Here is a 25452-nt window from a genome sequence, read left to right on the forward strand (position 1 = left end):
CTCCCGGATGAGCCACCCACCACGTGCCGCAAATCGAGCGGGAAAAGTTGACCCTCTTTTGACATTTTTTGCTTCAAATACGTTTTTTGCTTCAAATGAAGTGGGAATTCCAAGTGCATTTTGAATCAAACCAGACACCAAGGTACTTGAAGGTCAATGATTGGGTAATGTTTCTGGCCAAAAACATAGGTTGCAATTGGGCTGGGGACCGCTTTCGAGTAAACGCTACCAGTTCAGTTTTCTGCGGTGAGAATGCGATCCCTACGATCCTTGCCCAGGAAGACAAGTTACAGTAATCGTTCGCTAACTGGTCCTGGTTTAACTGGTCTGCTATTTAACTGGGCGAACGTTAACTGGTCCTTGGACCAGTTAAAAAGCACAATTTCGTAAACAATCGACGCCATATTCAAATGGAAGATTTGCTGTGAGGGGCATTCGAATGTAATTTTAAATGTTATGAATGTTGACATTATTTTCGCACGACAAAAACATTGATTAAACTACAGAAAAACAATTTTCTCAAATCATATGTCATACCTGTTGTCGCACTCAATGCGAAACTTCCATTGGAATCATTTTATTTATCCAATTACAGGAACTAAGCGAATCAAACAATTCATTGAAGTTTCCCTCGATTTTATTTGACGTTTAACATGCCGGACCAGTTAAAACGCGAATGTCGATAAGTGGTCTTCTCTTTTCGCCCAGTTAGTGAATGTTTACTGTATCTAGGGAATTTTGCAATGGTCTTTGCAAGTTTTCGGCATGGGAACTTCTGACGGAAACCACGCCATCATCTGCAAGCTGTCTTAGCGTGCATTGTTCTGCCAAACAACTGTCAATACCTTCACATAAAAATTATAAAGAAGGGGGCTGAGACATGAGCCTTGGGGTAGACCCATATAACTATTTCTGGAAGTTGACAGTAGTCCGAGGGTGAAGTTCATTTGCTTTTCTGACAACAAATTGTACAAGAAGTTATTCAAACTCCAGGAAGTCCACATCTGTTCAGATTTTCTGAAAGAATTTGTATGGGAACCGAATCAAAAGCTCTCTTAATATCCAGGAATACTGAAGCCAGTTGTTCTTTGTGCGCAAAGGCCGGTTGAATATCTGTAGAAAGCAACGCTAGACAATCGTTTGTTCCTTTGATCTCGCGAAACCCAAAGCGTGTACTTGATAGCATATTATTTGTCTCGATCCATTGATCGAGTCTTCGAAGGATCATTTTCTCCAACAATTTTCTGATGCACGAGAGCATAGCAATCGGACGATATGAGTTATGGTCAGATGCTGGTATGCCGGGCTTAGATCTATCTCCATTCGGGTGGCACAATGTTGTTTTCTATAGTAGGGAATTGAACAAGTCTAGCAAGCGTCTTTTCGCGATATCGAGAAGCTGTAATCCAAGCTTTGAATATTTCTCGAAGTGTGTGGATGTTCCATGTCTACGAAAAGCTTTGAAAGCATCAGAATCTTTCAAACACAATTTTGCGCATTCATCGTCTCAGCCAGGCCAGCCAGGCTTGGAACTTTTCTTTTTCGTTCTTCCAGCTTCCAAATCGACGAAGAATCGATATTCTTCCAATGGTGGAAGTATATCTATTGATTCGAAACTGATTATTACCGCCGTTGCAAATTTTTGCCAATCGATGTTCCTTGTTAGGTCAAATGGAACTCGAGATGGTTCAGAGGGTTGCGGGTCAAACTTGATTGATATATTGATTGACAAGTGACCGCTACCATGGGGATTATTGATGACCTTCCACTGACAATCTAATGATAGCGAACTTGAACAAAAGATAGGTCGAGTCGACTTTCTCGAGCCGGAGGTTTTGGAATTCGTGTCGCTTCACCAGTGTTCAAGATAGTCAAGTTAAAATCGTCACATAAATCGTAGAAAATAACCGCTCTAGCATCATCATAAAAATCGGCCCACCCAGTACCATGGGAGTTTATGTCACCCAAAATTAGAACTGGGGTTGAGAGAATCGAAACTAGATTCCAAAGTTGATTACGGCTGATGGAAGTATTTGGAAGAACGCATACTGAAACTATGCAAAGTTCTTTATTCTTTGCAGTTATTTGACAAGCGACAATTTCGACGTCTGATAGAGCTGGGAGAGGAATTTTATAGAAATAGTAGCACTTTTTGATCCCTAAAAATATTCCTCCATAGGAATCATCTCAATTCAGGCTAATAATGTTGAAATCGTGGAAGTTGAGTTCTGTATCGGAAAAAAAAGTCATGTTTCAGAAAGGGCAAATATATCACAGTCATAATTTTGAAGTAAAAATTTGAACAAATCTAGTTTAGGCACTAGACTACGGCAGTTCCACTGTAGCACAGGGATCATATCTTCTACTACGTCGGGTGAATTATCTATCGAAAGATATGATTGATGCAAGGAGGGGCCATGAAATAGTCAATTGCTTAAGATAAGACTTCAAAGATGAAATCAAGGCAGGAATAAAGCTTCTGAGGGGGTCTTGAATATTGAAGATCTTTAATATAAAGTTCACAATGTCCGAAAAAACTAACAATCTTCGATTAGACGCGAATTTTCTATAAGAAGATCGAGGAGCAGCGTTTTTATTTCTTTCTTCTCTGGGTAATGGCGTAAAATCCTTACTGCAACCAGGAACTGGCCGAGAAGAAGCCTTCGGATTCGTTTTTTTACTACTATTACCCTTGGAATTACACAATCTTATAAGGATTTGTATGGATCGACAAGATTGAGCTTTGTTTAAATAATTATTTTAGCGAAATAGTTATAGAAATTACGCGCTACACTATATTAATAATATGCGAATATATGCCTTTTTACATAAAAATATTTACTTTTAGCGTCAAAGCCATATACACGGAGAAAAATAGATATTTCTATTATGGCTATGATCCATATCAATGGAAGCAGATTGATTATTCAAATAGTTTCACAGAAATAATCCAAATTGCACATTGCGATTGTACAGCCGGATTATGTGAAGTGTACTCCCATTTAGGCTTTGTGTTTTTTGCCCTGAAATGCTGGTCTCGTGAAGAAGTAAACCATAATGAATATTCGTGTGCAGATATCCTTAATCGGTGGTTAATTACGCCAAAAAGGCAGATGATTATGTTGAAATTAAGAACAGCCATAAAGATCAAACAACCCTCAGATATGTTTTCCGGGTACCTGAATGCTCTGCGGAGAAGTGAAATATGGTTATAAGAAAATTGATCGGAAACGAAGAAAATTCATCAATTGGCTAATTCATGGAAAATACAAGGAAGCATTCGAACGTGAGCTCGAGCCTCTGTGTCTTGAATCTAGGTTCGAACATGCTGATAATCCTTTCCTGTTATTTTTTCGATTCAAATCTAGTGGGAAAGTCGCTCAATGAACATCGTGAAATGGATGCTAGTAAGTTAAGCAATATGCATCACACAAAAGCTCTTGTTCGGTAAATAGCTGTCTAACTGTTTCACAAAGTTCATGTTAGTTCTATGAAATACTTCGCGTTAATAAAGAGATCGCAAATATATTTAAATCATCTACAAGAACGTCGATTGATAATGAATCAGCTTCTGCTGCATAGAAGCTACGAATGTAAACAAATAGTGTTTGCCCAACAGATGCTCTGCATGTATGTGCAGCAAGAGCCCTATATTGTTATTTAAACATGACTGTAGAAACACATAAATTTATTTCCGCGTGCTGAATCAAAACAATTCAGAAAACCACCCGGCATAAATGCTGATGATTGATAATGGTCCCTTTGTTACCTTTGTCATCGCGAATAATTATTTCTCGTTGCGCCTTTTAGTGGATTTAGTTTTATATCCTTGGATGCAAAAACAATATACCGATAGTTTTATCAAAAAACAGGAAGTGGGTTATATCTATGGTATAACCGCAAGGGTGACGTAGGACTATCGTTGATTTAGAGATCATTTGTATGAAGTTGAATCTGAATTCAGATTCTGAATTCTGAATGAATGAATATTTGGAGAACTTCGAAAACGAGAGCGTTACGTTGGAGGCACAAGGTTTTATGCATCCAATATTGGATACGGTAGTAGTATCCAAGTAGGATTGCATTTGCGCTAATCTTGATTATAATGAAGCAATGCTACCGTTTTAAGGGGTTGTTGATATTAACAAAAAGAGTTTATTTCGCTTGTTTAGTCACCAGGTTTCGCCTACCAGTAGCAAAACTTCCTCCACTAAGGGTGACAGCTGCGCTTCTCTCGAGCATGAGAAAGTAATGCAACTTTTTTCGAGGCCAGTAATATTAACAGAAGCGTTTCTTTTGAGAATAGCGCAAAATGATGAGAAGTGTTTATATTCCTAGTAGTTTCAAGCCACCAATGTATGGCTTTGTATGCATGCTATGGCGAACGCTTATTTGGCGCTTGGTTTACGTTGTACGAACGATGCCTAGAGGTGTGATTCCACTGAGACTAAATAACATGTAGCATGATATTTGATACATGCAAGTGTTGTCATTGTTGTTGTTTCCATACGGTGCCAAAGATATATTGATGTAGTTATGAGATGTGGAATAATGGTGCTGGTGCAGCATGTATATAATCGACTGTAGTCGTGCGAACAGCGTAGTTCTACATCAACAATGCGGTCGTATCTTGGACACAACCTCCTATATTTTTTTTAATAATTGAGTTTTTATGTTTCAATTTTGAATTACAATTCGTGTATTCGGATTTCTGATGAAGGATTGAAAATTCTCCAGTGAGACAGTTTCAAACTTTATAACTCTATCCAGATTCTAAATTCGAGATCTGAAGTGGATTGGTAATTATTCTACATTTTCCAGGGTTTCGGTCCACTACAGCAGATCTCAGATAACGAAGGAAACTGCGTTCTTATGTGTTTGGTTTGCAGTTTGATTCACTACATATCGAAATAACATGCCGATGCATAAAATTGAGTGTTTACGTGTTTCTTGGTTCCATTTTATTTTTTGTATTCATTCTTTAATTCTTCTTGAATTCATCGATTATTCAATTATTTTTTTTAATTCTTTTACTCTTTGGCTTTATAATTCTTTCATTACTTCATCATTCCCAAAGATAACGCGGAGAGTAATTTCGACGAATAGTACGTACGATAAATAATAGAATATAAAGATTTCGGTTATCTTTTCTGGTTTCCGCACTCCGTCATCGCTATTGCAATTTAGATACAAAGTACTTGCGATAAATAATAGAGATATGTAGTGAAACCGTACGTCCGGCAGTGTATTACCCTAAATACTTTCGGTTTTTGAGATTTCATTTCGTCGAGCAGTTTAGAGTTAGCGTTTACAGAATCACATCACTTACCGCAGTGAATCCTGATTTTTAACATATCCCGCTAACAAATTTCCCTTCCATGGTATTCGCTAGGGAACCACACCCTAGAGGCGACCCTTCTGACCTTCGGGCGGCGAATATCATACTAACGTTCCTTCCCTTCTCCTACTGACTGTAAGGACGAGGCTGGCGTCGTTATGGACCATTCCACCCTTTAACGAGTACCTGCATCTATATTGCCACCAACGATTTTATTTTTCTCTCTTCTTTTTATTGTTAAAGAAGAGAAAAAAATAAAATCGTTATCACTTTTAACCTTGAATTAAAAACTATTCATTTCGGAGCAATTTTTTGGTTAACAACACCCAACTCAGCGCAGCAACAGCAATTTTCTTTTAAAGTTATTGAAAAACAGTCATTTCAAAATTTATTGAAATTTATTGAAAAACAGTCATTTCAAAATTTCAAATACAAAAACATTTTTACTATCAAGCGTTTTCCGCTAGACGGGCAGGTGGCATCTATATTGCCACCAACATTTTACTCTAGCCGGGCTATATTGCCACCAATTTTTTCAATTTTTTTGATTGTTTTACGTATTCAAAAAAATTATAGGAGGTTGTGTGTAGTTTTATTCAAGTCGCTTGTTTATAACTGTGGATGTTATTTTATAATGCTACGAAAATTTAGAAATAACCATTCTACCAGTTTGGTCGCCCTGAATTGTTTTTTTTTTGTAGAATCATTTGACGATAATTGTTTGATAAGTCATTCTCGTGCTCGCAGAATAATACATACTCGAGATAGGAGTAGCTTTCATCCTTAGTGGGGGAAGTTTTCCTACCGTCATGCGAAACCAAATCAGAGACAAAAATCCAGAACGTTTATTTTCTTGATGATTGATGATTCCCCACACAATTGTGTAGCTTAGAACCTTAATGCAATGGCTTAAGTTTGATACAATGATTGCTATGCTAGAGACATCAGCGAGTCAGTAATTAGGTGACGTCCACAGCTCAATCCAAAACGAAGATATGTGATGGCGCAAAACAAGGAAGAACAAGCGATGTTCATTGTTTCGTATCTAGAACGATACTGAAAGTTTGCCTTTCCGTCCTTTCCTTGTTGAATTAAAGAAACTTTAAACTTCTTCAGTTCATTCGTCTCTAGCCTTCAAAAAGGCCTTTGGAAACCTTTACTCTTTCCTCATATTACTCCTCCACCCCAATTGCCTTGAGAAAACCATTCGATTCCTTGCCGTTTATCTCGCTTAGCAACGATGTTGTCCAGTCGGTGTCCTCACGAACAATGAAGTTCATCTCAGTGAGATCCACTGTTTCTTTCTTTCTTTGTTTTTAAGAGGCTTTAAACATTGCAGTTCATTCGCCTCTAAGATCCACTGTTTATAATCCAGGCAAATATTCCCCTTCGTTCTTCTTCTTTTACTTTATTCACGGAGACTTTACATCTTACGATTTCCCCTTCGTTGCTCGACGATAATTTGGTCGTTATTGACAGCTCTGTTCGGGAAAGCGCACAAATGGACAGAACAAATGTAAGAGGAAATTGGAATGCTTCCAATTTTCATCAATTTAAACCATATACAGACTATGGGATTGTAATGTATAGCATAGCAAACAAATCTTAGGGAATTTCCGATTCGTTTGGAATGTAAATCGCCAGAATCCGTTAACGTCAAAAATAGTTATTAACGTTAACTTTATTTCATAAAAACGTGATCTGTTTTCTGATTTGGCACCCTTAATGAAAGACGTAGTTCTACGTCAAAAATGTTTTGTGTATTTTATTATGTAAACATGTCGTTGAAATGGAGTTTGGCATTGCCACCAACATATTACGCTAGCCGGGCAGTGGCAACTATAGTGTCATCAATTTTTTCAATGTTTTTGATTGTTTTGTGTATTGAAAAGAAATATTTTGTGTATTGACGAATTTCATGCCAACTCGACTGGCCGTTGGCAGCACCATCTCAGATAGCAATAAAACGTTAAACAATTTCCTACATTTCGTCCTTTGACAAGAATTTTGTAGGTATCAGTTTTTAAATTATAAATTTTTGTGAAAAATTTAGAAAAAAATTGTCTTTTTCCAAAAAGTAGTCTAATTCTTTTTCGAATATTTCAAGTATGCAAAGTTGCTTAAATGGCCCATGTATTAACACCCACAACGTTTCACTACTATCTGAGATGGTGCTGCCAACTCCTAAGACGAGTTGGCATGAAATTAGTCTATTTTAGCATCTAAACATGTCGTTGTATTGGAGTTTGCGTAGATTACATGCCTAATTCTCACGGCCCGTTCAAGCGTTAAAGCTCGAATCACCGAAAATTGCACAACGAGAATGATTTGCTAGCCCCAAGCGTCATTCTGTGTGTTCTTTGTGCAATTTGGTTGGTTCAGGTCACGGAGAGCAACTACGAATTGTACAGTCTACCCAAGCTCAAGCTCAATCTAGAACCTAGGTACAAAAACGTCTATTCGATGGCGCAGATCGACAACATTTTTGTTCTATCATTTATCGATCATTCGGATTCTATATTAATCACATCCTCTTCCATACTTATGAAATGGTAAACAGTATATTTTATGTAGACATAAAAACTCGCCGTAAAGTATGCAATACGAGTTATATCAAACACTTTCTCTCTACATCTGGAATATAACAAGAAACATCTATCCCGTAGTGCTTAATTCTCGTCAGCTGGACCGGCCAAATCGGAAAAGAAATCAACGGCGTTCGTATGTTTGGATGATGGCAAATTATGTTTGATTGCTTTTTTCTCCGGTTTGCTGTTGTACTTAATATCGTCGAAATCCTCAAAATATTTGATGTTCCAAAATCTGATATCGTTGTCGTGCGAACTTGATGCGATCAGTTCTCCGGTGCTATTTATATCCATGGTCTCCACTGCCAGCGAGTGTTGGCCGACAATACCGAGCACTCGACCCGGCACCATATGCATTGCACGAAGGATCCCATCTTCCCCGCCAGTTACCGCTATCCGCTCCGTAATGGGAACCATTTTGTTCACGCCCATTTGGGGACCTGTAAATGAATGCGAAGAAGTATAAATGCCATAATTTCGCTCACAAATTAAAAGCCTTTACCCGTGAAAGCATCACAATGATACCCGAACTGTGCCCAATTGAAGGTGTAAAAGTTCCCCTTTGAGGAAGCGGCTACAACTTTGCTGTCTTTGCGAAACGTTCCCATACAGGAAAGTTCCTCTTCGTATGGCTCGGATTGGACATACATTTTTCTAGAACAAACAAAAATCGAACATTTCAGTAGGCAATGAGGAAATTGAGCAAAAAGCACAAACCGTTGTGGCAAATTAATCGAAGTAAGATAACCATCTCCGCTGGTCATCAGCAGATACTTCCTCTGATCATTGGTAAGAATGCACGAGATGAAATCCTCCACCTCCTTCAATCGGAACACCGGTTCCTTCTGTCTCAGATCCCACATTTTCAACACGCCGTCGTCGTCTCCGGTGGCGAATGTGTTTTCGGTGATGACACTCATCGTGTAAACTGGTTCTTCGTGGGCATTATCCCAAAACAGCTTCAGCTTCCCAGTCTCCAGATCCGTAACCATAATGGAACGATCCCTCGCGGTAGAAATCAGCGCATCTCCATCCAAAGTGAATTCTACGTCCCGAATCGACTTCGTGTGAACTTCGTGAGTGTCTCTCAGCGTGCATTCATCGTTTGTCAACTGGTAAACCAGCAAATCACCGGCAGTATTCCCCACCGCCAGCAAATCCTGCTCAGGATGGAAGCAAAGATCGGTAACAAAATCATCCGTCTTAATATCCGGCGGTTTGGATCGTGGTTTCTTGATCTCCGTAATGATTGCCTTTATCACTTCGTCCTCTTCCATTTCCTCATCATAATCGTCGATAGCTCGTCTGGGTGGAGAATTCCTGGTTGTTGCGTCCTCCCCATCGCCTACCGAATCGTCATCTTCTTCAGGAAACGGGTCCACTAGATATACGCCCATACGCCCTGAAGTTCTGGCGTTTCCGTTTGCTCTATTACCAGTTTCATCACCTGTAGTGGATTCTGAAGAATCGGAGTCATCACCATCACTCGATAACGCCCCGGCAACTGTCCAACCGTGTGGATCATAATCTGGATCATTCATGTTCTCCCCACCATCTTCCTCTTGCTCATTAGGAAACGGTTCCACTAGGTATGGACCCATTGGCCTGGAAGTTCTGGCGTTTTCATTTGCTCTATTGCCATCAACTTCAGCATCTGTAGCAGCGGTCTCTGGACAATCGGAATCTTCACCATCACTCGATGACGCCCCGGCCACAATCCAACCGTACGGATCATCCAAACCGTCTTCCTCTTCTTCGTAAGGAAATGGTTCCACTAGGTATGCGCCGAAAATCTCGGGTTCTGTCCCCGAATCCAATTCATCGTCGTCGGAATCGTCAGCGTTGCCCAGCTTGGGCGAGACAAAGTTTCTCCTTAAAACATAAAAAAAAATAGTATTCATATAAAAAGCAGACGCGCAAAAACTAATGTAATAAGTAAATAGAGGTTAGAATCAGGATTTCGAAATGATTCATGCATTTTGCGTGGTTGGCATCGTACTACTTACATTCTGTCGTGAATTTTGAGGCTGATTTGGAAAACTTAACTATCCGCAACTTACAAATCAATGCTGGGGACAAGAAGGAAACATTAATTGCAGAGGATTCACATGTGGATAGAAACGACGACGGGACTGGTCATTTGTAACATTGAAAATAACAACAAAAACATTGAATGAAAACATTGATGTTTTGACACTTTACCGCTTGACAACGGGATATGTGCCGAAGGTTCCCCACGTTTAGAGTCTCAGAATGTATTACACTGAAGGAAATTTACAAATAGATTACGGATAATTCACAAATTACCGCTCATAATACCATGGACAGACATACAACTGTATTAGCGCTGTACGTGTACAGCGTTGTACAGGTACCACGATAGCATGACACACATACTTTGGTTGTACATTGTACCGCATGTCAGACTGACAATCAGAAGTTTGAATTTATTGCATTGTATTTTCACCAATATTTCAATGAAAAAGGTTTTTATTTAGCGTCTAAACTATCGAACACAACAAATATGTTTCCAATCTGAGTTATTAACTCAAGAGAAAGGCAATGAAAAGATTGTATACCAAATGTTTTGATTCGTTTTGTTCATGCTACCCACCACTAATCGTCTATGGCGCTGCGCACAGTACAACTATAGCCATGTACAGCGGTAAAATAGGTTGGTACAGGTACAGCGATTGTACCGAGTTGCTTGCATGGTTCTACCCAGCAAACATTAAATCGTATAATTTTGCACGTGCCAAGTCTTACAAGAAATCCGAATAAATCATAATCGCATATAATATCAATCAAAGTATGTGTCGTGTATATTTGAAATCGCATAAAATGCAAAAACTCGATTTTATATGCCATTATCAAATTAAGTCGCAATTCGGTATAATAAACATCAGTTTTATGATGTACATTGTCGTAAAATATATTTAATCCGCATCATATGCGTATATTACGCTGATGCAGTTTGTGTGTCGTATAAGCTTATAATTTAAATCGATTCAGTACTGTAGTAAATCGTGTTGCATGCTGAAGAAAATCATGAAACATTAAATCATATTAGATCTTTATAAAGAACATATTACATCATATCGAAATGTCAATGAAATGCTGTTGCACTCGAAAGCTTCAAGCGCTGTTGAATTAAATTTCAGATAGCCGCACGACAAGCTGGTGGATGATAATCTAGACGACTGGAGTTCGAACCCATATCGGAACAGTTTTCACTAAAAATCAATCTGTGCCATTTCAAACATTCATATTCCACTCCCAACACAAGTCAATCAAACAATTATTATTTCTACAAACATAAATACTCATATATAAAAATGGCGATTCGTGAGGCTATAATAAACATTTCACGAAAATATTTTGCGCCATTTGTTTTTTTTTCTATGTCTGTAATAAATCGTATATGAGGATGGCAAAAGTCGTATTAGGTGCTTTGACAATTCATGAATATATTCACATTAGATCGCAATTCAATACAACATAATCGCTATTATAGCCGGTCAAAGTTGCATATTCATCCAAACAAATTCGGTAAGCATTTGCCATGTATGTATATGGCCTCCACTTTTGCATGCATATGCCAGTTAGGCGCATGATATGCCAACCAAATTTTAGGGCATATGATGTTATATATACGCTTGTTATGCGATTTAATGTTTGCTGGGTAGCGCTGTACATGGTGACAGACATACAATTTTCGAAGTACAACGCTAGTACATCTGTATGTCTGTCATAAGTATAAGGCTGATGCCGGATTTACAATCATTCACATTGAGCGCGATTTTTTTTCTTCAACAACGATTTTTATTCGCCAACCAATCAGAGCAAAGAAATCAGCCATGACAGTGCGAAAAAAGATAGAACTCTCCCAGGGTACGTCTGGATTGACTAACGCATCAATAGTAGTGAGGCTGTGACGTGTTAGCTTTGCAAGTAAATGAGTTTATTTCTATTTGATTTTAACTTAATGTATACATTTACTCATTGCAGCGTAAAGATGATCCAATTAGGTTTCTTTTCTAATCAAAACCTAGTGGGAATTGTGGTCCGGCAATTTGGATTTTAGCTTCCTAAAGCTTTCTTGAATTAAACTATCATAACCGGCCGAATCGCTAGTTTTCTCATTAAAGATGTTGATGGTGCTGCTCCCGATTTCCTTTGACGGAATATCCCTCTCGGAATAGTAATGTTTCCTCCCATTAGAAAACTGCGCCGATTCTGCGGATGTTACGGATGTTTTTAATGGATTCAACTTTTGCTTGATGTCAATAAAGACATTTCGACGAGCCTTCCGGTTTTGATTTCCCGAGGTATAAGAATCGTTAGCCTTTCTGACAGTAGGAACAGCTAAAAATAAACAGTTGTGTGTAATAATTGTAACTATAATGTGAGGTGCGTAGAAGAAAGATTAAATGCACAATGTCCTACCCCTCGAAGCTGACAGTGATGTTGGTGTTATATCATAGCAGCAGTAGTAGAACACATTTCACATCATTTCCTCCTTCAGCAGACAACGGTCGAATAGGTAAGCCACACTTAATATTTCATCCCTTGCAGTGAATATCGGAAGCTCCACATATAATATGTACTTGTTCAAATTTACCTGTTTGTATCAGTTTTCGACGATATTGTACTTCCAAGCCATCAATATGAATGAAACAATCTGGACTGAAGTGAAGCGAGCAAATGTACATGTTTTTAGTATTCCTGTCCAAAGAATCGAAGCCATTTCTTCCGAAGTCACATCCCTTGGAGATCGATGGAATGATAATTTGTGGGATATGTTTTCATAATTCGAGTTGGACTCGAGCCCGGGTATCAATGACCGAACGCTCACGCATCCGGGTGCCACACATCGAGCCATAGAGTTATCTGAAAATAGAAATATTTTATATATATTCCTTCGCAGCCGAGACGCCGTAAAAAACCACTTTAAAAAGCAACACAACAACAACCCATCATGGGTACTAGTTCAATTATTTTAGCTTTAATGGTTCACTAACTCCTCTATCTCACGTATTATTGACGTATTTTCAAATAAAAAGTAGCAAAACACGTAATATTCGCAACAAAAAAAAAACACTTGTTATGAATTGCTATGCGATCGCTGCTTTCCGTCAAAGCTTAGATGTCATAGTTGAGAGTGTATAAGTGAATCGTGTCGGACACACTTCGAGTCCAGGATACCTTGTCATAAACGTACCCTGGAACTCTCCAAGCTTTTGCTGCGAAAATCGCGTTGCTTTGACAGGAGACGCTACATACATCAGACAGGTGGAACAAGATATGCTAGATGGAAGGAATGATATATCGAAATAAATGTTCAGCTTTATACATACGAACCGCTTCAATTAGTGAGAGCTAAGTCGACCACCTATTGCAAACGTATTGCTGCATAATCATAATTATGTTTACACATTTTTGTTTATATCCTATTGAATAAGCTAGTTCTTCAATTATTTATTATCTGGAATACTTGCATTCACACATCTAGCGATATAATTTTGTGAAAAGACTTTCGAGACGCAGAGTAAAATACGTGTGCTTGTGATGAAATATGAAACAGAAGTGAATTTTATTCAACGGTTATATGACAGATATCAATGACAACTAGAACAAGGTGTATACATCAAGGTGGTTCCACATACACCGAAGCCTACGAAGCTGGTCAACTTGTTTCTGTCGTCGATAGACTAAACCATATTGCGTCGTCCCCCTTATGTATCGCAGTAATCTCTTAAGATGTGTCCAATGTTCTTGAGATGGATTTCGGTCTCTGCAATTGTAAATTGACACACATGGGAGTACATACAGGCTTGCACGATTCCATATTGAAACGACGAAGTACTGCTTCGGCATAGCTCGACTGACTAAACTCATAATCCCTTTGCTTATATTTCGTTCTATCCTGATTCCTAGGAACATCTGCGCTTCGCCCAGGTCCACCATAAGGAACTCTCGCTGCAGCATTTGCTTTACAACCTTTACTTGAGACAAATCCTTGCATATAATGAGCACGTCATCCACGTACAAAAGCAAATATACAGGACCAGGCTTGCTTTGTCGCACATACAGGCAGCTGTCCTCTGTACAACGCCGAAACCCAATCCTAGCCGCAAATTCGTTGAACCTGTCATTCCACGCTTTGGAGGCTTGCTTAAACCCGTAAATGGATTTGCTAAGCTTACAGACCTTATTCCCCTCCTCAAATCCTTTCGGTTGCTGCATATAAATATCTTCTGTTATCTTCCCATGCAGGAACGCAGCTTTCACGTCCATTTGATGAACAATCAGATTCTGTTGGTTTACTAAAGCGAGCATCATACGTACGGTCGATATTCTTATGACATGGGAATAGGTTTCATGGTAGTCGTATCCATAGCGTTGAGTGAAACCCTTTGCAACTAGCCTTGCCTTCCTTCTTCCAATGAATCCATCAGGGTTCATCTCCAGTCGAAAAACCCACTTGCACTCCACAGGTGTTTGACCCGGTGGTAAGTCCACCAGTTTCCATGTTTCATTTTCAGCTAACGACTTTAGCTCATTTTCTACCGCTTCCTTCCAGTCCAGCCAATCAGGCTGCAACTTCAGCTCATCGATGGTCGCAGGAAAATTTCCCACGTAGTTTTCTGCGATACACAAATAGTCATCCAGCTTCACCGGTGCGTTTCGAATACGATTACTTCGACGAATATCCAAAGGATCTGGTTCATTTGACAACGAGTCCATTTCAACCAAGCAGTCATCAAACTCATCCTCTTCGCAAACATCAACGGCTTCACCGGTATCTAGCAAGTCTTGTATCTGCTCTGATGGAGGACTCTCCGACGATGGAGTAAACGGATTGTCCAATTCAACACTGCTACAACTCGACTTAGGATTGCAAATCACTTCTTGACAGTACGGCAGTTCATCCACTACAACATCTCTGGCTATGAAAACTTTTCTCGAGTCCCACAGTCGGTACCCGTTGGCACTGTACCCGACGAAAAAACAATTTTTGCTCCTGGACTCTAACTTGTTCCGTTTTTCCTTCTGTACGAAACTATATGCTTTGGCACCGAAGATTCGAAATTTCGAAACATCAGGCTTGTGTCCATACCACATTTCATAAGGTGTCTTGTCACTTGTCACGGCGACTGTCAACGCCGTCGTTGGATTACGGTGGATAATGTAAACCGCCCCAGAACTGCCTAACACCACAGTATCTTCGACATTCCAGTGTCCTCGATCATCGCTCTCGCTTTGTCCATAATTGTGCGATTAAGTCTCTCACTGACACCATTCTGTTGCGGCGTATACGGACCGGTGTATTCTAGCTGTATTCCTTTTTTCGACAAAAGTTTCCAAAATTTTCTTCAGCAGGAAATATGACAATCGAAGTGCGATTCAGCCATCGCAGCGAACGTTTCGAAAGCTTCAGTACCTAATCCTTGGTACTCAACATATACACAGCAGTAAAATGCGTGAAATCATCCGTGAAAGAGACAAAATATCGCTTACCGTTATACGCCGTCGGTGTCATGGGTCCACACACATCGCTGTGGATTACTTCAAGGGGACGAGAACTGCGAGGCAATGACATCTCTGTGAAGGGTTTTCTTATCTGCTTTCCCTTGAGACAGGGCCCACAGACAGTACGATCCACTATTTCAATCTTTTTCAGATTTAGTCCATTTACCATCTCACTGTTCACAATCTTCAGAAGTCCACTGTTTCCGATGTGACCAAAGCGCCTGTGCCACAGCTCTTAATTGCTTATTGCATGTTCGGTCATTAGAGCAACCGGCTCTTTTACTCGCGACACGTCAACGTTTAATTCGAAAAGTTTGTTTTTACGTTTGCCCGTGCAAACAATATCGCCATCTTTCAAAATCTCGACACTATTCTTCCGAAACACTACCTACATTCCCAACAGTCCGATGCGTAGGATAGAAAACAGATTATACTGCAAGCCGGGTACGAAAAAACGTCTTTCACAACAGCTTGCTCTCTCCGGTTTCCAACCTTTGTCGTAATGTTCACCACACCAGAATAGTTACTCTCAAGTGTTTGTCCGGAAGCCACTCTGATCAACACAGGACTATCAAGCTTCTTCACATTACGCAACCACTCGATGGTACCAATCATGTGATCGGACGCGCCCGAATCAAGAATCCACGAAACATCACTTTTCCAAGAATTATTCGCAACCGATTCCCCCACGAACACCATGTTATTTTCCTACGTTCATCAAGAGCTTTCTCTTTACTGCGCTTAACCTCGGCATTGTCATCAGCGAGCACTCGAAATTCTTCCACTTCTTCCGGAATCTGATGAAGGAGACTCAGCTCCTTCAAATGCAATTCCATTCGGAAACTCCAGTTGGCGAAATTTGTACCGTCGAACAGGTACACTTTTCGATCCTCCTCCATGGTAGTAATCAACTTTTCACTCACTCGACCGAGACTTTCGAATATGCACAAAAAACACGTTTTCAAATAAATTCGCGAAACAAGCACAATTTGCAGGTTAGGACGTAAACTGGGCCCATAACCTGAAAAGACATTCGAGAAGCAGAGTAAAACACGTGTGTTTGTGATGAAATAAAAAACAGAAGTGAATTTTATTCAACGGTTATATGAGAGATATCAATGACAACTAGAACAAGGTGTATACATCAAGGTGGTTCCACATACGCTCTAAAACCACACTGAGAGAAATAATTAGTAAATATAACGAATTTTTTGGTAAATACTACCAATCTATAGTCATTTTCGACCGTACTAATAAACACATATGTCAAGCAGAACCATGATTCGGAAGCCCAATATCGGCTACATTTTCTCGCCGAAAATGCACGTATCAGAATTATATCCTTATTATACCTCCGTATTGCCTTATGGGAACAATGAAAATGGTTAATACGCGCTTTTCTCATCAATTTTCAGATATGACAATATCCAAGCTTACTAATGTTATCGAGTAAAATATACTAAACTCTGGTAGGGATGCGGGTTTGTTGACAATATGTACAAAAAATTTGTACATTCTACTAATTTTGCATTACCAAATGTATTTAGTAGTTTTCGACCGAGGATTTTTCTAAGGGCATAGTAATCAGTTGTTCTTAACATTTTGTTCCACCAATCTAATCAACCTTGTCCATAACAAATAATGGCAGTTTGATTAGAGGGATGCAGGTTTGACAGATAGATTATGACAGATTATCGCGCGATATCGCGCACAATTGTAAAGAGCTGCACTGAAAAATATCGCGAGTGAGTATATCGCATGCGATTAAAAGCTTGCATTGTAAAGGAAGCATGAGGACATAGTAAACGCGGTGCGATGCGATGAATTGGAGCTCTTCGCGTGCTATGATACTGATCGCTTCAGATCGCGCGTTTATTGATGTTTTATTCCACTCCATTCCACATGTAAACAACCCAGCACAAGGATGCCATATATGATAACATGCCTTCATTTTTTGAACAGTTGAATTGTGAGATCGTTTTTATCTGTGAACATGGTAAATGGAAAGCCCTTTACGTAACGTTTTTATTATATGCATTATGTAAATAAAAATAAAGTTATATAATTCATCGAACAAAACGAAAATAATAATTCAACAACTCAATCTTTATATCCATTCGATGAGTTCGCTTGTGAAGATATTTATGAAAATCGTCTGGCAACCACCACTTGCGTTCGTAGCGGCAAAACTCTCCACACACAGTTTCACCGCATTGAAATCGCGTTCGCATCGCGTTTAGGCTGATGTCACATTACGCGGATTCGCTGCCGCGGATATCGCGACGGTTTTTTTCTCGATTTGAAATCGCTTCCAAAACCGCCCCGCTTTGTGTGAAATGGCTCATTCACAATGCACTGTAGATCCTCCGCTACGGTTTTACTCACGGAATCCGCCTAATGTGACATCAGCCTTACTATGTCAGGTCCGGGCGGTTTGCATTTGATTTCCACAGTCGTAAACAAGAGCTTTCCCGCAATCGATCCCGCGCCCGCATCGCGTTTACTATGTCCTCGGCCTAAGTGTAAGGGTGCGGCCAGAGTGAACGCGACACGCGATGCGATGCGACGCGAGAAGAACGCGATTTTTAAAGCGACATAGTGGCCAGAGTGGACGCGATTGAATGCGACAGACATGTAAACAAGAGGTTTTATTTTCATTTTGTGTTCAAGTTTCGAAATGGATTCTGACGAAGAATATTTAATGTCCGAAAGCGTACGTAATTTTTTTCGGAAACAAAAAAGACTTCGGAATCCATTCAATCAATAGGAAAAGAGGAGAATACGGAGAATACCACCATCTATATCAAGACCTGGTTAAAGATCCGAACAAATTTCGCAACCATACCCGTATGAACATCAAAACTTTCGAATATATTTTAGGACATATTGAAGTTGTTCTCATGAAAAGTGGACCAACTTTATTTTAGAACTCCAATTGAGCCTGGCGAAAAACTTTTGATCACACTGAGGTAAGAAAATATTCATAAATAATCTTTATGTTCGATTTTGAATCTCTTTCCCCTTCACGTAGTTTTCCGGCATTATTTCACAATCCCTTTTTCTGTGCTTTCTAGGCTTCTTGCAACGGGATTCTGGGCTTCATTTGTTGCTTCAGAAATAGCAAACTACTGAAGTATGGCCAGCTAGTGTAAATGCTGTCATCCCTAGATCTCGACTGCGGCAGCTTTCGCAGTTCACGGGCAAAAGTATCCCGTAAAATTTTCCATTTTTTTAGCAGCATACTCTGAAATTCGAAAAATCCTTTCAATTTATATTCAAACAATTTCATTTGTCTCAGTGATTCCTAATTCATCCGAAACTTCTTTCCAACACTTACTAACAAGAACCCGGTTCCTGTAGTGTCGAGTTTGCTGATTTCAAAGTGCACTTCTTTGAAATATAGCTCCGATTAGTGCTACCACATCCACAGACACATCTTCTTCCGCCATGATGTAAACAAAATATAAAACTGACATTCACTTGTCGCGTGTTTAACGCGCGAAAAAGCTGTGCATGTCGAGGTTGATTTTGTGTCGCGCAGAAATTCGCTTGTCGCGTCGCATCGCGTTTACTCTGCCACATGAAATAGTTTTTTACCAGAATTGAATGAACGGAGCTCGGTCGCGCGACAACTCGCGGCTTGTCAAAAATCACGTAATGTCGCATCGCATTTCGCGTTCACTCTGTCACCCTGGCACCCATGGACAGATATACAGCCGTACTAGCGCTGTACGTTTACAGCGTTGTACAGGTACCATCGTAGCATGACAGACATACTTTGGTTGTACATGGTTTTACCGCATGTCAAACTGATAATCAGAAATTTGATCAATTTTCACCTCATATGTCAATGAAAATGGTTTTTGTTTAGTGTCTAAACCAGACTTCCTGTGCGCACGCTTTATTTTCGAGAGACGAGTATCGGTTTTCTCTTTCTCACAATCCTTCCATGAGCAAGCGATGAGATCGGGCTTTAGCACGTGAGCTTGGGATTGGCTCTTTCTATTTTCTTTCGTAAAATATTGAGAGGTTTTCAGACTTCCTGTGCGCGCGCGGCTAAATTTCGAGAGACTAGTATTGATTTTCTCCTCCTCAGAAAATCGATACACGTCTCTCGGAATTTCAGCACGCACAGGAATTCTGCTCGCTCGGCTGCCTTCTACCTCGCTCGTTTGTTGCAGATAGCTCCCAATGACTGTGTGAGATGCGAGACTGGATAATGCAAAGCACACTGTCTCTTTTGTGTGCTGTGCGAGATCTCGGAAAGTCTAGTCTAAACTATCAAACTCAACAAAAAAGTTTCCAATCTGAGTGACTTTCAACACATTTTGGCTGGTTCGTCACTTTTACTTCCATTTTTTGGGAGCGAGAATTGAACTCGTGATCTCTGCGTGAGAGGTATGGATGTTACCACTACGCCAGATCGCCTCCACTGCCAATCTGAGTTATTAAATCAAAAGAAAGTCAATAAAAAGAATGTTTACCAAGTGTTTTGATTCGGTTTGTTCATGCTGTATGTCTGTCATAAGTATAATACTTATGACAGACGTACAACTGTATTACGTAGACGATGTTGAATTCAAGAGGCTTTAAACTTTTCAGTTCATTCGCCTCTAAACTGTACTAGCGTTGTACTTCGAAAATTGTATGTCTGTCACCATGTACAGCGCTAGAACCATGCAAGCAACTCGGTACAATCGCTGTATCTGTACGGACCTGTTTCACCGTTGTACATGCCTACAGTTATACTGTGCGTAGCGCCATAGACGGTTAGTGGTGGGTAGCATGAACAAACTGAATCAAAACACTTGGTAAACATTCTTTCCATTGACTTTTTCTTGAGTTGAGTTTTCTTTTTCATTGAAATATATGGTGAAAATTGGTCAAATTTCTGATTGTCAGTTTGACATGCGGTACAATGTACAACCGAAGTATGTGTGTCATGCTGCCGTGGTACCTGTACAACGCTGTAAATGTACAAAGCTAGTACAGCTGTATGTCTGGCCATGATATAAGGTCGAGGACATAGTGAACGCGATGCGATGCGGGCTCGTTTGCGGGAATGCTCTTTCGTTCACGAATGCGGAAATCAAAAGCAAACCGCTCGGACATGAGATAGTAAACTCGATGCGAACATGATTTCAATTCGGCGAAACTGTGTGTGGAGTGTTTTGTCGCGAGTGAACGCAAGTGGTGGTTGCCAGACGATTTTCATAAATATCTTCACAATCGAACTTCGTCGAATGAAAACAAAGATTGAGTTGTTAAATTATTATCTTCGCTTTGTTCGATGAATTATATAACTTTATTCCAATTTACATAATGCATATAAAGAAAACGTTACGTTAAGGGCCATTTACCATGTTCATAAATAAAAATGATCTCATAATTCAACTGTTTTCTAAATGAAGACATGTTACCATATCTGACATCCTTGTGCTGAGTATTCAGTATCCATAAGGTATCAAGTACGAGACGGCGAGAAGTGCCCACGGAATTGAGTTTGAGCTTGAGCTTGGGTAGACTGTACAATTCGTAGTTGCTCTCCGTGATGCGAGAAGTGCCCACGGAATTGAAAAGAGAAATTCTCAAACTGTGAGAATTGGAGAAATATTATGACTCAGGCAATGTTGTAAAGACGTTAATCTAAAATCTGCCTTTACAGCCATTCCATGCAAACCGAAATAGGAATTCTCAGATTTTCGTGAAAAGTGGTAGTTTTGTTACTCATGGCAAAATATTAGACCCGTATTTTTTTTTTTTTTTCATTAGGGTTTCTTCCATTTGAAGGTACCCAGCAAACATTAAATCGTATAACTAGCCTATATGCAACATCATATACCCCATATTTTGGGTGGTATATGATGCGCCTAACTGGCATATAATTGCAAAAGTGGAAGCGTAATTTACATTTAATGCGACATGGCGAGGCACTGCTCAGTGTCGCATTGGAGGCGATTTTGACCTGTAATTGGACCCTTTCGATGAGAGTGGTACAGTGTCGACGTCTGGTGTCGACTATCAATATGGGGCCATAATGTGGGCCCCGAAATCGATGTTTACAAAAATGTCCAATTAGAGGTAAAAATGTCTAATTAAACGTGTCGGATTACAGGTATGTCCAATTAGCAAAATGTCGCATTAAATGTGAATTACTGTACAAACATGACAATGGCTTGTGAATTAAGCCGGGTTCAGACGGTGCGAGTAAGCATACGAGTCGGTCTAGTCAGTTACTGCAGTGCAGCTACTCACACCGTGTGAACACATCATGCCAGTTATTGTCATGTGTGATCCGGCGTGCGAGCTACTTCAAAGTTTTTTGAATTTACTCGCACTTGCATGCTTCACAACGTCAAAAACAGAATTTAGCGTTCGAATCAGTGATGCCAAATGTAATGAAATGTCTCTATTTTTAAGATATTTGAAAATATGTGAAGATATTTATAGACTTGAAAATTATTGGAAAAACAAATAAAACCCTCATAGTTTCTAAACGAAATAATTGTTATTTCGTTTTGCACGCTGGCGGGGCACGCTTTCTTTTTGAGATAGTTTTCTTGAGAATCTCTAATATAGAATCATTATCAGATCACAACTTACAAAAAAAAGTATTGTTCTAAGAAACAGAATACATATTCGATTTAAAAAAGTACATTTTCATTCATTATTAAAATTTTTGAAGCGTATTTATTGCACCTGCAAATCGACTATCATTTTCATTTCACAAAATAAATAAAATTAAAAAAAAAAATCTTTTAGACTACCATTTATAACATCACATCCTTTCGGAATTATCTGAGCTATGGATGTTTTCGAGATTCTAAAAAATATCGACAACAATCCCAACGATATTCCAAAACAAAGGCACATCAATGTCATTTCTAATTTAACTCTTGCAGGTACAGCATCCCTCATGACTGTATCTTGGCGTTGTATTCGTGGAGCAATTAAATCCAACAGTTTTTTCACTTGTTCAGGTGTTATTATCAACACTGCTCTGTAATCTCGGGGATCCTCATCGTAGAGTTCCTTCAATATTGTATTTGTTGCTCCTTTTCTTTGCATCTAATTCCTGGCCCGAATCCTTTTCTCTTTCTGCTTTTTCGGATAGTACCTTCAGTTCAAAGAAATTCAGCACAAAGTATGTATTTTTAAACACGATCAGCGTTTGTTTTGCTATAAAATTGTGTGATGATACATTCAACTGAAAACCTAAGATGAAAACTGCCAATAAAGAAGTCGATTTTGGACCAATCATTTGACAAATTCGGACCTGATTGCTGTTTCTGACTATTTGATGGACATTTGAAAAGTCGCCTGGCATCCCTGGTAAACCCGTGCCGTAGTATCTAGTTTCTCGCCAGCAGCTCACACTGTGTGAACGGACAAGGCGAGTCAACCAATTGTCAAGCGAGTCCACCGGGTCAGTAGCTGCTCATTGTCAAGTCAGCTACTAGCAACGTATAAATGGGCCTTTAAGGCCCATTTATACGTTGCTAGTAGCTGACTTGACAATGAGCAGCTACTGACCCGGTGGACTCGCTTGACAATTGGTTGACTCGCCTTGTCCGTTCACACAGTGTGAGCTGCTGGCGAGAAACTAGATACTACGGCACGGGTTTACCAGGGATGCCAGGCGACTTTTCAAATGTCCATCAAATAGTCAGAAACAGCAATCAGGTCCGAATTTGTCAAATGATTGGTCCAAAATCGACTTCTTTATTGGCAGTTTTCATCTTAGGTTTTCAGTTGAATGTATCATCACACAATTTTATAGCAAAACAAACGCTGATCGTGTTTAAAAATACATACTTTGTGCTGAATTTCTTTGAACTGAAGGTACTATCCGAAAAAGCAGAAAGAGAAAAGGATTCGGGCCAGGAATTAGATGCAAAGAAAAGGAGCAACAAATACAATATTGAAGGAACTCTACGATGAGGATCCCCGAGATTACAGAGCAGTGTTGGTAATAACACCTGAACAAGTGAAAAAACTGTTGGATTTAATTGCTCCACGAATACAACGCCAAGATACAGTCATGAGGGATGCTGTACCTGCAAGAGTTAAATTAGAAATGACATTGATGTGCCTTTGTTTTGGAATATCGTTGGGATTGTTGTCGATATTTTTTAGAATCTCGAAAACATCCATAGCTCAGATAATTCCGAAAGGATGTGATGTTATAAATGGTAGTCTAAAAGATTTTTTTTTTTAATTTTATTTATTTTGTGAAATGAAAATGATAGTCGATTTGCAGGTGCAATAGATACGCTTCAAAAATTTTAATAATGAATGAAAATGTACTTTTTTAAATCGAATATGTATTCTGTTTCTTAGAACAATACTTTTTTTTGTAAGTTGTGATCTGATAATGATTCTATATTAGAGATTCTCAAGAAAACTATCTCAAAAAGAAAGCGTGCCCCGCCAGCGTGCAAAACGAAATAACAATTATTTCGTTTAGAAACTATGAGGGTTTTATTTGTTTTTCCAATAATTTTCAAGTCTATAAATATCTTCACATATTTTCAAATATCTTAAAAATAGAGACATTTCATTACATTTGGCATCACTGATTCGAACGCTAAATTCTGTTTTTGACGTTGTGAAGCATGCAAGTGCGAGTAAATTCAAAAAACTTTGAAGTAGCTCGCACGCCGGATCACACATGACAATAACTGGCATGATGTGTTCACACGGTGTGAGTAGCTGCACTGCAGTAACTGACTAGACCGACTCGTATGCTTACTCGCACCGTCTGAACCCGGCTTTAGTGTGGATCTGGGCCATGGGGAGTCAATAAAATTTATTTTCAAGTGAATTTTGCTTGAAAAAAAGTTTCTTGCACCTTTTTCCGCAATCTGTCTTTTTTACGCATGTTGTCAGATGTTTCTACTATAAAAAGAACAAACATTTTCGTGACTCGGGCTTTGTTTTTTTACCTTTTTGACCGAACCAGAATTGGAATGAATGTTTTTTTTTTATAAATTCGTTTATTTTTACAGGCTCAGTTACATAAGTTTAAAGGAGCCGAAATCTTAAATATATTTTTAAAACTATATATATGAACAATTTTCTTAAATCTATGGTTAGTAATGTGGGAAACCGATTACTCGTGGTGGACTCGAGATTAAGAGGGTGACATTTTCTCTGAATGAATGTTGTAGTTTGTGTAATTCTTATTTTTTAGTTGTTCAAATAATATAATTCTATCTTTCAGAATAATAAACACCTAGCATTTGGCGAAAAGTAAAATTGAATTATTAATTAATTAAGAATTAATTAAGTTTAAATATATTTGGAAGTCTATAATACTGAAATTTCAGTAGCTGCCAAAATGTCAGTTGGATCCTTATGATTTGAAACACTAGCATTAATTCATGAAAAAATGTAGCTCGTTCATTTTTATTAAATGGTTTTTTTACCTTTAATAATAATACTTTCTCTATGTAGTGGATTATTATAAGAAAAGTAACACTTTTTCTCCTCCTGATTATTGGATTTTTCTCGACATTTCTATTGGATTCTTTTTGACGACCAATTTGATTCTATCGGCATGACCCATCTAAACTATCTAAACTATCTAAAATTCGATATTAACAACATTTATGAACTCAAAGCCAGCAGTTTTATTTGGGTCTGATCCGCGGCTACAAATTAGGAAAAAAAATACACAATGATAACTACAAACAACTACGATGGACTACACAGTTCTCACCATTATTCCCTCCCATGGTCAGCATGTGAATACTTTTAAGCCCAACACATTCAGGAAATACCACGAAGCAGACAAAACACAGGTGACATCAAGTGAGGCCAGCTCTATGCCCCGTTGCAACATTGACTTGAAGAGCAGCACAAGTGGAAATAGAATCTTCGTCGTGACGAATCCAGAAAACATTTACTTGATCCAATCACCGATCACAATCGTCGACAAAACGTTTATGAGGTTATCCTTGATCGAATCCGACAGTATAGCTGTGGAACTAG

The 25452-nt window shown here is 39.1% G+C and overlaps 1 protein-coding gene across 1 annotated transcript; it reads right to left on the reverse strand.

Annotated features, from left to right (window-relative positions):
- Nucleotides 1-7880: 7880 nt before the first annotated feature.
- On the reverse strand, nt 7881-10091 carry LOC129776232 (WD repeat-containing protein 55 homolog). Its single transcript, XM_055781762.1, has 4 exons — nt 9933-10091; nt 8644-9798; nt 8429-8580; nt 7881-8366 (listed from the first exon to the last, which is right to left on the reverse strand). Coding segments are annotated over exons 1-4 (1668 nt in total). The 5' UTR covers nt 9935-10091; the 3' UTR covers nt 7881-8007.
- Nucleotides 10092-25452: the final 15361 nt, after the last annotated feature.

The sequence above is a fragment of the Toxorhynchites rutilus genome, chromosome 3, assembly GCF_029784135.1.
Source record: "Toxorhynchites rutilus septentrionalis strain SRP chromosome 3, ASM2978413v1, whole genome shotgun sequence".
NCBI classification, from domain to species: domain Eukaryota; kingdom Metazoa; phylum Arthropoda; class Insecta; order Diptera; family Culicidae; genus Toxorhynchites; species Toxorhynchites rutilus.